The sequence below is a fragment of the Marasmius oreades genome, chromosome 3 (assembly GCF_018924745.1).
Source record: "Marasmius oreades isolate 03SP1 chromosome 3, whole genome shotgun sequence".
In the NCBI taxonomy this organism is placed as follows: domain Eukaryota; kingdom Fungi; phylum Basidiomycota; class Agaricomycetes; order Agaricales; family Marasmiaceae; genus Marasmius; species Marasmius oreades.
This window is the reverse complement of record NC_057325.1, coordinates 304,736-319,231: the sequence shown is the minus strand read 5'-3', so window position 1 is coordinate 319,231 and position 14,496 is coordinate 304,736. Positions and strand designations below refer to the sequence as shown.

The following is a 14,496-nucleotide window of genomic DNA, read 5'->3' as shown; positions in this document are numbered from 1 at the left end:
GAGAAGGGCGTCGAGGAAGCTTGTTGCGAATGGTGATTTCATCTTCTTTTCCCTTTTTTTGGTACTGGATTGTCTGCGAAGGACAAGGACAGGTGATTTATGTGAAGGGTTCTGGAATCCCGGAAATGCCTTCTTTCTTCTTATATCTATCATCCCTTGGCGGTATTAGGTTATCCACGGTCGTGAGAGGGTTGGAATGGTTGTACGGCCGTAGGACCACCGCATAACTTGCTGCCTTTTTCGATATGTAATTCCGACTCGGACCGAGGACATACGCACAGTACTCAGTACTACGACCATTTTTGGATCTACGCCTTCAACTGTGATCATACGAGTCAGGACAACTGGCTTGGAAGCTAGCTGCTCCGTATTCCAGTCTGCCGGTCGGTACACTCAATTCGGCGAGGTCGGAAGCCTTCGGAGTTTCGGATCTGATCCGATCTATGACTTGTAGGCGTTTATGGGTCCCGTCCCGTGTTGGTACCTTTCTCGCGTCACCGCTCTCATCACTGGGATAGTTTGACCAACTTAAGTTATCCAGCCTTAAAATCCGCCATTCATTGTCGACAACGATGACTTATCAGCCAAATTTCCAGGACGAAAGTCTCGTCACGGTAGAGTCGTAATTACGCAAACCATCAACGATTTGCGGGATGTTTCGGGCTTCAAGCCACCAACTCAACAACAAAAATAATTGGTTAAATTGATCTACTCGTAGTGCGGGTCTAGTCATTAATATGAGAGACAGTACAGTACAAAGCCTGTAACGCGTATTTATACAACATTAATTGTAATGTCCATTGACGTGTCGATGCCGGAAAATCGTCGAGTTCGTTCTAACATTTCTATCAGTATTCGTCAATAGACCCCACACAAAATGAGATAGACATACCTTCCACGGTTTAAATATCCAATCGCGTAAGTTTATTAGAGCACAAATTAATGCATGGCCTCCTTCCCCTTTACGTTGCAGCATTTATCCCGACAAGGGGTGTTAGTTGCCTGATGGGTGGTGACGAGTTTCCAATAATCAGAACCGAATCCCACCTAAATGGGCCGTAACTCACCGAAAGATGTCCGGGAACGAGAAGAGCAGCAAGCCCATCGAGGAAACTTGTGTGGAAAATCTTCATGATGTAGAAGGGGGTTGGTGGAGGGGGGCAAAGTTTGTGGTGAGAGGCTTGAGCTTTGAAGATTTCTTGCGGTTGGCGACGAGTCTTTTTATACTCGTTGAAGTCGTTCAGGCCGTCCAGGTACCCTCGGGTCCGAGGGGCAAGATCGTTGATCAAGTCCTCAAGTAGAAGGTGGAACGATTTCTGCCCGCAAGGCCCAGTTTCGAGGGTTAAGGAAAGGCGGCGGTCTGGTGGCATCATGATTCGGTGACGGAATGTCGCAACAAATTTCATCCGCGGATCAAATGTCATCACATCCGGGTCTGCCAATCCTCCGATTTGGAATCGAAATGACCTGTGTTCGGAAATCTTCTCATCCGATTCCAGTTGCCGTTAGTTATAGGTGACAGTGGGTCCAATCAGGTTCTCGTGAGAGAGAGAGAGGTTCAGTGCGCTGTGGGGGGTGGGGAAGAGGCGAATAATTGGGGTTGGCACTGATGTGAGTAGACATTTTCATCCGAACTCATGTTTCTGTATTCGTGATAGAGGTCAGCAACTTCCCATTCATTCGAGAAGATTTCTTACCTAGCATTAGACAAAATAACCCGCTCCCTTGAAATGAATGTCCACTTGTGCTTCGAAAAAGGCAGATCAGGAAGTCTGAAATTGTCGTTGATATTAAGAGGTAACGAACCGAATGAGTGCCTGATCCATTTCTCTATGAGTACGGTCGCGATTCTGGATGACACAACAGGATGAACCCCATAACCTACTATTCTCGACATAGTAGTGAGAGTCTTGGGTCAGAGTATTCAGATAATTTCTACAGTCCCAATCACCAGACCAATCCTTGCTAGGCTTTACGCTATTTTCCAGGGGCGAGGAGAGGAAAGTCATGAGATTCGAAGCGGTCTGGATCTGGACGTGGCATCAGAATTCGGTGCTTCGTGCTATTGATAGCGTTTGAATGAGCATCAGACGCTATCCAAGAAATTCTATCCGCGGACCAAATGTTATCACGGTCGGGCCTGTCGATCCTCCGATTTGGAATCGAAACGACTTTTCTTTTTCTTCGGTAACATTTAGGCTGTGGGTGACTGTGGGTCCATTCAGGACCATTCCGAGCTTGGGCTGATATCATGCCAGTTAGCCGCTCTGTGGAATATAACGAAAGAATGCCTAGCACACTCAGCGATTGCATCTGTGCGACTCAGCCCGTATTGCACCACTTTCGTTAATTCATCTTGCGAAGAGGGAATTCGTCCCGAAGTGCCGAAGCTTGAGAATCTCGATAAGCAAACAAGCCTTTCGAAACCAGACTGCTTACATTACTATTGGCAAATTCGAGCTTTTAGACCTCGCACATAAGTTATGGGTTGATAAACAGGCTCTTTCGAAGCTTCCGGGTATAAGGGTCTGCGTAATAGATGCACGACAGGTTTCGAATGGGAGTCAAAAGATCGGTCGGCAGTGCTAACGAAGAGAAAGACCTCAATATGGCACAAAGAGATAAATAGCTACCGTAAAATCGTTGCTGCCCACCTTAGCGTAGTAGAGCGGCAGCAGTCCAAAAACTTCTAGCTCGATTCTAGTGCACCACAACATGGGCCACGGTACCTACACGTATGCTGTAGTAAACGTTTGAACTGAAGAGACTGCCGCGTTCGTCTAACTACGAGTACGATGATTATGGTCGGTAAAAGCGGTAAAAGCGGATTGAGACCCACCCGAGCCATAATCATAGACATAAACCTTCCCAATCGTGTTGATAGACGAGACTAGAGTAGACCTACATCGCAGTTCGGGAAAGAGAGACTAACTCGTGCACGTGCACGGTTGGATCGGCCATCTCCGCCCGGTGCGGGGTGTTACTTTCATCGATATCCACAAGCGCCTAATGATATCGCTATACTTCCATCCCAGATGAAATATCTTCCTGGTTCCATTGCCACTGCCTTCGAGGCCTCCAAGAATACTCGACGCTCAGTAAGATGTCTTGCTGCGAAGCACTCGAAGGAAGCCCAAAGTATACAGATTGCTTGATTGAACAACATCTGGGAAACTTACCTTTTGGTGCGCTCATCCATTCAGTTTACAATACCTTTCTGCAGTCCTTTCAAAGTGGAATACTCAAGCTACTTGTTCTAGAACATTCATATATCATGGGGTTTCCCCCACTCCCGAGATATCGAAAGTGGGCATGGAATGGAGATCCCTCACTTGAAGATGAATTACTACAGCAACGGCAATTTGTAAAGCGGCACTGGGAGTCCTAGTCAAGTCGAGCAATAATGACTTTTCAAATCCGATTCGGACGGGGAAGATGGTGTTGAATGGAAGAAATAGGTGTCCCTTCTTCCCCGAGTGATGCTTTCATCGTCATCTGAACGTCGTTCCACGTCGTACCACGTGTTTCGACTCTTTCATCGCATTAGACCGCCCAGGCTCGAGTCAACTTACTTCTTTCCCCCCACCCTGTCCTGTTGGGATTGTTACACTCTGTTATACACTGGGCCGCTCCTCGAAATGGCGATACGACTTTCAATGCTTTGACGACCTAGTTTCTCTGACTCCTTCCCGCTGCCCGCAATCTCGTTTCCCCCGGGCGTTGAAAAGCTCGCTGGTACTTTGACGGAGGAACGACGCACTGGGCGTAGTCGTGTAGATCTGCCGAGGTGCAATACATTTCAACAGCTACAAGCGCTTGTCGAACTCGATGATGGCGAAGCGCTCACTGTTATACGGTCGGGGAGAATGTTGTCGAGAACGGGAAGCCTTACCCCAGGTATTGCGTTGTATTGTGTTCCACAGAATTCTACTCCGAATTCGTTTCTCTATGGAGTGTCAACCCTTTCCCGAAGCTGTGCAGATTACTACACGGATTCTCAAGTTTTCCGAATAGCTGGATAGACGTCTGACTGTGAGTGGAACTTGTTCACGGCACCAGCCGTAATCGTTTGGTGCTACTACGGGCGGTTGGATAGTCAGGGATGCTGACACCGAGATGCCTTTTACCTCTTCAGGTCAAGTTGGACAGTCAAGGGAATGCGCTGTCGACTTTCATTGCCTTTGTCCTTTTCTCAAACAGAATTCGTGGGAGGGAAATCTCGAAAGCTGTGTAACATCAATTTTTGAATTGACTTCGCGAATTCAGGTGCTCCACATCTGAAATCGATGATCCCCTTATGGCACGGTAACCTTGTGTTAGGCGGTGTCGATATTTGCGCAGCATCCATGGCACCGACGCATATTTAAGAGAGGTGAAAAACTTCTTGGAAACCATAATCTTCACGACCCACCTCATTAATCTTCACTCCCTACCTCCATTCTAACCACATTCACTCGCAGGAGTCGCTTTAGAAACACTTCTTTCCGTTCCTCCGCTCCAGGTGCATGCCAGCGCCAGTTCACAAACGAGTCAGGTTTTCAAAGACAAGGACTGAGTACACCATTCTAGCCAATGCACCCCCTTCATACGCTTCATCTTCCCTTCCTTCTTCCAATGGCCCGGTAACACCACCCTCTTACCAGGTACCTCTGCCTGGTCATTCCCACTATTCCTATCCCCCCAAATCCAAGCCTGTTAAACAGCCCCCTCATGCCCACAGTTTACTTGCACACTGCGGCTCACATCAACCACAGCTCAACTTCGACGTCACACTGCCCATCTCATCTATGACCGCCCGTTACCGACCGCTACCGACCCCACTCCTCTCCGAACCAGCAATCACCCCCGTAGTCCCTTCGTTAGTCCTTACCACCCATCTCCTGCCTTGGTCAATTACCATCTATGCCTCCAACGGATACTATGTTACCGTTCGGGACGTACTGGAAGGGATCTACCGTGCACTCCGGAAGAACGTTACTCATAAAGAGTACAATTCCATCCCTTCTCATCCGGACCGGGCACGAGTGAACGAAGCGTACGAACGCCGATATAGTCGCGTTCGTGATTACTATGCCTCTCGGGAGGAGAAACAGGGAGGAGTGAAGAGGGTTGATTTTCTTCGTGGACGCACACGGTTCATGGGGATTAGTCCGTCTGGTAGGGCTAATATCTGGGAGTTACGGCTTGATTACCATTAAACTTCGCCGGGCGAGTTTTTTTTTAATGATTTTTTATGATAACGTCTTGCGACGACCTCGTTCTTGGACTTTTTTTTTCTTCTTTGGCTTGGACCTTGTTTTTCTTGTTGTTACGCAGATACCCGTATACCGTCCGCGGTAGTATCTATACCCATACCCTCCTTTATTCTACACGTACTATTTGGATATTTTCGGACTTTGGTTGAATCATTTTGTAGTGATAGCTCTTACAGGCGGACTCGTGTTTGGACTCCTTTTTTTGCCCTTGGAAGTTATGCTTACGACTATGCTTACTATTGTGCTTACTACAGTAGTTTGTTTCCTACTATGCTTATGCCATTATGACTAAACTTCGCGATTAGCATGCAATGCAGACTTATATCTGCCTGAATGAAACTAGATCAATACCGTCTAGTTGATACTCATTAGCCGGTCCGGCGTTCCTGGACCTCCATGCGCCTCTAGCACACAAGCGCCTAAATCTAAATCGCGCGCAGTTTTCGACCATTCGGTGGAAACATTTTCGTAATGTTCGGACCGCTGGTTATATATCCCTGAGCTGCCCAGTGTATATAACACAAGTTCGTAAGATGCGCTACGCGCTCAGCTCACGGGGCCCGGGGTTAGTTCCTTATATTTGTCATTAGAATTTGCCCTTTCACGCCGACTGTTATCCACCCTCCCACCTTACAACCACATCAGCAAAAATCTGGCCACGCTGCCACGCCGCTGTATACCTCGGGATCCGTTGTGTGGACCGCAATCCGAAGTACCGGGTGGCAGCTCGATTTAACAGAACTCCAGGGTTTATAAGGGTCTTTCGACATTTTCACAACACTGTCATGATACTGTCGCCCATAGAACAGTTCGTTACCACACCCGAGGGGATTTTCAACGAGTTGTAGCCAGTTGAAGCGGGTTGGGGGGCGTATTGGGGCATTGTCAGCATCGCAGCGCGTTCAGAGGGTCGCAATGGGTTCCAGGAGTTTGTAGCGGGTTGTGAGGCGTAGTGAGGTGTTATGGGCGTTGCAGCATGTTCAAGGGCTCGCGGCCAGTTGTGGGGATTGGAGCGGGTTGTGGGGCGTATTGAAGAGTGTTGGTGGTTGTAGTGCGTAGCCAACATCACAACGAAGGGGAGAGCTCGCAGCATGTTTTGTTGGTTTGTAGTCAGATGTAAACAATTTAACGAATTAAAAGCCTTACAATGAATCATCAGTGTGGCAACAAGTTGCGGGAATGAGAACGAGATGCAAGACTTACAGTGAGTAGGTAGCGGGTATAGTGCATCTCAGTGTATTGTAGAACATATAACTGATTATGAGCGACACATAGTCGTATTCGCACTCAAAACCACAAAAAATAAACAATAGAATTATACATATCATTAGCAGCAATAGCAGTACATACTACAGACCAAGCAAGCAAAGCACAAGAAGGAGAAAAAAAGAGGGAGCTCTACATGGAAGTATCATCGGCTCCACCGTCGCTGCTGTCCCCAAGACCATCGGTACTGGTGCGCCAACCTGCAACCATGTTCCCGATCTTGCTTTCAGGGTTGTCTTCCAGGATTTCGGCCTCCTTGTCATTGCCAGGAAAGATCTGCCTATTAATGATAATGAGAAGCAGTGTATCTCAAAGAGAAAGAAACTTACGAGTTCAAATAGTCAAATGGTGCCATCTTGTCATGAGGCATCGAGTCCAGCATACCGCAGATGAGGTAGTAGAACCGTCCGAGATTGAAGGCAGTCACGGCAGGCTGCCACTCCTCGCCGTAGGAAAGGGCAAACCATATCTAAAGAGTTCTTGTCAGCGAGATGAATAGGTGAGGAAGATGATGGAGTACCTGAGCAACTACGTAGGCAAGTGTACGCTTGGTAACCGTAGTGAGGTTGTGAATCTTGGCGTTGCCAGCATGAGTGGATTTACTGGGACGATCTGTGGCGGCGCTTGGAGCCACCCATAAGAGTCTAAATGCCTACAACAGATATCAGCTCATAACTAACAGGCAAACGAAGACACTTACCCTAACAATGAGAAAGCCCTCGGAAAATGGAATCATCTTGACTGGGTGGTGCAGCGACAGCATCTTCAGTGGCTGGGGAAGGGAGCTCGTACTTGGAGTAATCAAACAGAAATGCAGGCAGCTGGGTGCAATGCAACCTGATTATCTGTCTCTGGAGCTTCGTCATCAATCTGAAAGACAAGTTATTAGCCAGGTGAATGCAAGAGAAAGGGTCACATAGTCTTTACAAATACCGTCTGCCTCTGGATGGTTGATCAGATCTGCCATGTGTTGAGAGGGGCAAAGCAAAGCCACAGTCATGGGGTGGTTATGACCGCGGGTTGATTTCAGTTCTGGCTTGAGGGCAGGTATGATGACACTATCGTCGATTGCGGTTTGCTGCAGGTTGTCGGTGATCATGTGCATGATGTGGTGCTTCAGTTGGCTGGTGTCGGTACGCCTTGCAGCAGAGAAGGAATCGTTAATCTAAAGAATAGAAGTCAGCAATACCTAGAACAAGCGAGAAACAAATCTACTGTACCCTCTTGGTGAGTTTCTTGAAGATCTCAATAGCGCCATACTTGAGGCAAGACTTGGGCTGGGCATGTAGCCTAGGGTAGCGCTCCTTCCATCTCTTGTACGTTGAGGTAAGTTTTCTTTTTCAACCGCGGTCCTGTGGATGTACATTAGCAATAAGTCAAAAATGATGTATATATGCGCACATATTGTCTCCGACAGAGAACAAATCCTCAATGTCCTTGGCCTCCTCGATGCCCTCAGGGCCTACACCATCATCTACTTCGTTGTCGTCATCGTCATCTTCATCTTCGACATCAACCTGATCTTGATGGCGCTGTAAGATGCCTTCGGCGACGAGCTCCTCTTTGATGCAATACCGCAAAGTTCCGTCAATGGATTTAGTAAATCCATCGAGTCCATGCGGCCACCAGGTCCCACATTCCTTGTATGGTTTCAACGCGGTCGCATTACTAGGAAGTGTATATCAGTTCAGGCAGTGCTACGAGTGTTGAAGACATACTCTTTCTTCACTTTATTGGCCCAAGTGTTGAACACCTTGCGTTTCTGTTTCGCCAACCTGATCCGACTTTCCTCCTCTGTTGATGGTCGATTGGATCGTCGGTCGCGGTTGACGTTGTTGCTGCCATTTGGGTTGTTGGTACGTATTGGAGGCATCTAGAAGTGAGGGGAATCAGTGCGAGAGTAGCAGGAGAGAAGAATACAGAGAAAGAAACGAGGAGATGATAGAGGTAAAAGACAAGGTAGAGGTAGAAAGGGCAACGCGAATTTAACGGAGCATCTGTTTGTGCATATTTGGTATACGCGTCCGTCAGGCACTAGCATACATTGATGTTAAGTATAACAGATCAAAAAAAAATAATACATGCTGTACAGTATGTTATTAAATATTGACAGATCAAAAATACATGTGTCTAGATATACGGCTACAAGATAAGATTATAGATATAGGCTGTCCAAGATACAAGGAAATTAAGTGATAGGTCGGATTTTGGTTTTACAGCTGTTCTTTTGAAGGATGTCGTCTTGGACAGGCTTCAACAGCTTGTTCACTTTGGCCCTATCCTTTTCAGACTCTTTTACCCTCACTAAGTCGCATTTAGGGTCCAGTTCGAGTTGTTCCTTGGTCAAAACTTTGTCGCCAGTGCCCGTATCCTTCCTGACAACCCTGACAATAATCCAATGGCAATCCTCATTCTTCGAACCGAGATAGAAGTCCCAGAGGCGGCGCACAAACTTCCCGATGTGTTCAGGAGCGCCGCCGACAACCACCATCAAATTCTTTTTGGTGCTGGGCTTGATTGCATCTGAAGACCTCTCGATCCTTGAGAGATCGTTGAGGTCTTGACTACCCACGTTGACTTTGATCTGAGGTACGATTTTGCCGTTTGGGTTTCAAACAACGTTGACGTAGACATTTGTACCATCAACTGCTGCTTCAACGTCGAGACCGGCCAGCTTCTGATGGACAATCCAGTGCCAGGGAGGTGCTGCTGCTGCTGTGCCTGCCTCGACAGCAGAGGCGTCAACAGGATCTACAGTGGAGGTGTCCCAACTTGGATCCCAGGGTGGAACATCCCCCACTTCATTCTGTATGGGAGAGCGTGCTGTTGGATTCCACGCGTCTTCTCCTGTCTCCAGCATCTCCACCAATTCGTTGGGTGACGGAAGGGGAGTACCAGGGGGAGTACCAGGAGAACTACTGACCAGCAGACTCCTCCATCGCTTGTCTCCCTCCCGGTACATTCTAATCAGGTTGTCAAGCGACGGCAGTTCAGGATTTGGGGGGATATCCTTGACATCAATGGCTGCAATAGCTGCGATGGCATCGAACGGGTTTTTTAGACCCTCGCGAGGAAGCCAGAACTGGTGGCTACGACCAAGCGGGCGCCAGACATTGAGGTGCTTCTTAGAAGCGAGTTCAATGATGTGGAGGTAGTCGATGACTTCGAAGGGCTGAGCTCAATGCGCCTGGAAAACATCCAACTCGATTGTCAGATGTAGTCCGGACTTTGGATCGGAAGACCGGTCCAAAGCCACTTGGCGAACTGTACCGGTCGAGCCTTTATGTTGAGTGCCAATGACCTGAACCTTTGTCCCTATCCAAGGCTCTCTCGCCACTGACATCGCTGGCCCCACACCGTAGATCCACTCTTGAACCTTGTTCAGAGGTCGCCAATCGACCAGCTTCATCTGCGAACTCGACTCAACTACATCGTTGTGGTTGAGGAGCGCATGGCATTGCAGCTCAATGATGTGGATGCTCAGCATCAAGCGTCTTCCCTCCCTTCGCTCCTGCCGCACAACATCCTTCACGATACACCGTCTGTAGGCATGAGGGCCGCGCTGTATGCTGACAGTCACTCCTACCCAAGGTGTATCGGTGTTCGTGGAGGTGATGACCTTGGTAGAATTGGCGTGAACTTTGAACTGTACAAGGGTTAGTACGCGCTTTGATATAGCACCCAATAACTCACCCTAGTCCGGTGAACGGTTTCTTGCGCTACGTCCAATATACCGTCTGAAGATGAGAACACGAGGCCTTCTTTCTCTGCGTGGAACCCCCCCAGCACGCGAATGAAGTCTCCAGAGTCTATAGCCTTGCGAACCTGTCGCACAGGGAGGCTGAACTCGCCATCGTCAAAGGAAACCGTACAGGTTTGGGGAAGCCTATGGTCGATTCGTGCGTCCAGGTGTACGAAGGAGCTGCACGATTTGCTCAAAGACAGTTTTGCATGGGATATGTTTTCACCAACCGCAAAGTACCAGTCTTCGGGATGTGGCATAGTGAACTGCTTGACAAGAGGGTGATGTGAATGACTGAAAGCAGCATCCAGTCGAGGAGATATAGTGATCGTAGACTCAAGTTTGGTTTTTGTGACCATGATGGAGAGTAGTCCATGGACGAACGTATCTCCACCGAATTTGTAATGCGAGGCTGCGATATCGACTGGTGTGGATTTTCGGAACAGACATGGTTGAAAAAGTGCAGGAAGAGGTCTTGTTCGACTTCTTTTGCGCTTGCGAGATTTCCAGTCTTCGTTTGGATCATCCAGGCAAGGAACGAGCAAGATAGTGTACTTGTTCCGTCGCTTTTCAGTAACCAAGGCTACGTTGCCTTTGTACTTGCCAGAACACAAGCATACCCATTCACCGACAACGAACTCATGGGACTCGAATCGGAGCTCCTTCATCTTCTCTTTCATCCACACCGTCCTGTCTTTCATCAGCGTTTTCCTGCTTACTCTCCCCGCTTCCCGACTTTCAGGATTGAGCTGCCTCTGCCTCTGATCTTGCATCGTTCCTTCCGATGGCTGCGATACTGTCTTGTCAATATAGCAGGCCTGTAGATATTGAATAAATGGTGATTCTTCCGCTTCCACTGTATTGAACGTGCGAGGAGTATCGTGGTTTCCTACATTTTCTTCCTCTTGTTGGTCATTGAAGAGTGCTAAGAAAAAGCCGTCAACGGGTGGTTTGAGTTCAAAGGACAGGGCCTGCTACATACCATCGAACAGTTCATCATCCTCAAAATCCTCCGAACCGCTGCTATCGTGTTCAGCTTTGAGGTCGAGAAATGAAGCCTGGAGAAAATGTCAGTCAGTTTTCCACCCTCTTTGAGTGATTTAGAGCGTATACTACACACCATGTAAAATCCTGAATCTTCGGAAGTTGAAGTACGGCTGCGAAGTGCGATAGCTTGCCCTATAAAAACGACTGTCAGCACTGTTGGTTCGGTTTTTTTTTTTTTTTGACGCAACAAAAAATATATTATGGGGCTTTTTTGCTCCCGTTCTTCTCTCTTCCACATTCATAGGAGACATTTTCATTGATAATACTATCTACTCTATGTACTATACGAGAAACCAATGAAAACGAATGGGGGCTTACCATAAATTCACCAATGCGAACATTGATGATGGAGGTTGGGGAAGAAGGGTTGCATGACTTGTTTCCCACACGAGTCATGGTACTTGTTGTGCCATGGCAGGCAGATTTCATCACGCGGACTCAAACCAGTCCAGTGGATAAGATGAAAGATATAAGATAAGGATTATCTTAATTAAAGATAAGGTGTTATCCATTATCACTGGTTATCTATCTTATCCTTATCCCTGCGGACCAGTGATAACGGATAACACCTTATCTTTAATTAAGATAATCCTTATCTTATATCTTTCATCTTATCCACTGGACTGGTTTGAGTCCGCGTGATGAAATCTGCCTGCCATGGCACAACAAGTACCATGACTCGTGTGGGAAACAAGTCATGCAACCCTTCTTCCCCAACCTCCATCATCAATGTTCGCATTGGTGAATTTATGGTAAGCCCCCATTCGTTTTCATTGGTTTCTCGTATAGTACATAGAGTAGATAGTATTATCAATGAAAATGAATGAATAAGCTTCAAAATTTAGTTCAATACATTGTGTTTTCTGCAAAAAAAAAAACCTATGTCAATCGTTGCTGACGGTCTTCACCCGTTTTCTAGGTTATTTCACGCTTGTTTATTGTACCTCGGCAGCTGCTATCCTTCGTTAATATCACCAATCGTTTTGTGAGTATTCGTTAATTGTTCTTCCTTCGAAACTAATCATTTTTTCTACATAGAAGAAGAATGCTTAATTGCTCAGATTGCGGAAAGTGCTTCAATACAGACCATGCACTGAGGATACACCAATCGCTTTGTAAAGAGAAGGATCAGCTTTACTATGTGCAGAAGAAGAAAAAATGCGTCAAATTGAACGATCCCACAGAAGAACAGCCAGTAGCAGGTCCATCTGACGATGATCGGATGGAAATGGTGGGGAATTTGGGTCACAAACAGACAGAAGCGGAACATCTGGAAGGGGGGTTTATTGAAGAAGAGCCGCCGAGGAGGAGGCGAGAGACTAAGGTTCCCGGAAGATTCGAGGACTTCGAAATTTCCTCGATGTCTGCAGTTCTCAGGGGAAGGCGAGGAAAGTCGAATACGGTCCTCTCAGCACTTGCTACCCCCCTTGCACCACATACGCCTCCAGCCCTACCTTCACCTCCAGAACTTCCTTCGCCTCCAGCACTCAGAACGCCTTCTCCTCCGCCTCTACCAGTCATAGAACAGTTTTACTACAAAACTGAACCAAATGACATCGGTGTATACCGAGTTTATGACTCAAACAACCCTACTCGATGTCCAGATCACAATGGAGATATATCCCGGTTCATCGACGCTCCCACTCTTCAACAAGCTGAAGTGCCGAGCCCAGCTGAACGTATATGCCAGAGCATGGGTCTCCCTAACCAAAACCCTGCCCCGCAACCCCAGGAGGAGGATGCAATGTGCGAGGTAGACCCCAAGGAGCTTGGTCCATTTTCCAATGTATCCATCCTTTACCTGCCTTTGCGTTCGTTGCTTGATTGAAAAGCATCAAGTATGAATGCTTGGCACCAAGCTTGATATGGACCGTCGCCAAAGGTTGCAGCGTATTGACAGTACAGCTCGCCAGAACTTGGTGAAAACCGCCCGTTGGCATATATTTGTTTGTGGTCGAGGCGTCGAGAGCACAGTAGTGAAGGATTTACTCGATGGCAAATCCCTCACACCCATTGTTAATGCCTTCTCGGAGAAGCTTTCAGAGTTTGGCTTCGATGTCTACCAACTCTTAACAGTAGACTTGCTCCACAAGTTTGAGCTTGGGGTGTGGAAAGCAGTCCTCACACATCTGATCCACATGCTTTACACTCTCAAAGATGGTTCTGTCGATGTTTTGGATGAACGTTATCGTCATGTTTCAACTTTCGGGCGGTATACTATATGGAGGTTTCACAACAACATCTCACAAATGAAAAAGCTGGCTGCTTGCGATTACGAGGACATCCTACAATGTGCCATTCCGTGCTTTGAAGGCCTGTTCAAGTCTGAGAAGATCAAGTCAAAGAAGACAGAAAATCTCATACCAGCTCTCCTCTTCGACCTCGTTACATGGCATGCATATGCCAAGCTCTGTCTGCACACCGATTCGGCAGTAGCTTTGTTTGAGGAGGTCACCAAAGAGTTGGGCAAGACTCTGAGATTCTTCCAAACAGCTGCCAAAAAGTTCAACACGCATGAGACTCCCAAGGAGGTGGCAACGTGCCAGCATTGTGAGGCAGCATTGCTTCAAAGGAGTGGAGCCAAGGCTGTTGTTGGTAGATCAGAGCCAGAGTCAATGAAGGGGAAGAAGAAGAAACAGGTCGATGGTACAGCGCAGAAAAGACAATTCAACTTGTCAACTGCTAAGACCCATTTCCTTGGCGATTATCCGCAAGCCATAAAGGAATATGGGTCTACCAATTCATATACTACTCGTAATGTCCGTGCTCTGCCCTCCCCATCGTCCATTGTCTGTCACTGACTGAATTCCTTCCCGCCTGCAGAGCTAATGCCAGCACCAGCAGGTGAAGCAATTCTATCGGCGAACCAACAAGCAGAACCACACCGCACAAGTCGTTTGCCTCGAGCAGCAGGGTCGAGCACTCGAAGCCCTCGCTCGCAACATCCCTACTGTACAGAAGCAGAAGAAAAGGACTACAAAGCCCAAAAGGGTGAGATACCTTGCTGGGGGTCGCCAATGGTTGCCCAAGACGGACCCCTCTGTGCATTACCATATTGCCAATGGACAAGAGTTTCGAGTAGATCTGTCAGAGTTAGATTGGGTAGACGAAGATGGTGATGAAGATATCGCACTCCAGGTAAGTATCGCAGCGTTATAAAACTCCGTTGCTCAACTAATTCGTCGT

General features: G+C 47.6%; 2 protein-coding genes across 2 annotated transcripts; one reads left to right on the top strand and one right to left on the bottom strand.

Annotated features, from left to right (window-relative positions):
- Positions 1 to 939: 939 nt before the first annotated feature.
- Positions 940 to 1,424, bottom strand: E1B28_005398 (uncharacterized protein; the record flags this gene model as incomplete). The annotated part of the gene is made up of 2 exons (XM_043149956.1): positions 940 to 1,002; positions 1,068 to 1,424. 2 exons carry the CDS (start codon positions 1,422 to 1,424, stop codon positions 940 to 942), a joined length of 420 nt encoding a protein of 139 aa, XP_043011040.1.
- Positions 1,425 to 4,505: 3,081 nt separating this feature from the next.
- On the top strand, positions 4,506 to 5,198 carry E1B28_005397 (uncharacterized protein; the record flags this gene model as incomplete). Its single annotated transcript, XM_043149955.1, has 1 exon — positions 4,506 to 5,198. One exon carries the CDS (start codon positions 4,506 to 4,508, stop codon positions 5,196 to 5,198), a length of 693 nt encoding a protein of 230 aa, XP_043011039.1.
- Between the last annotated feature and the right edge of the window lie 9,298 nt (positions 5,199 to 14,496).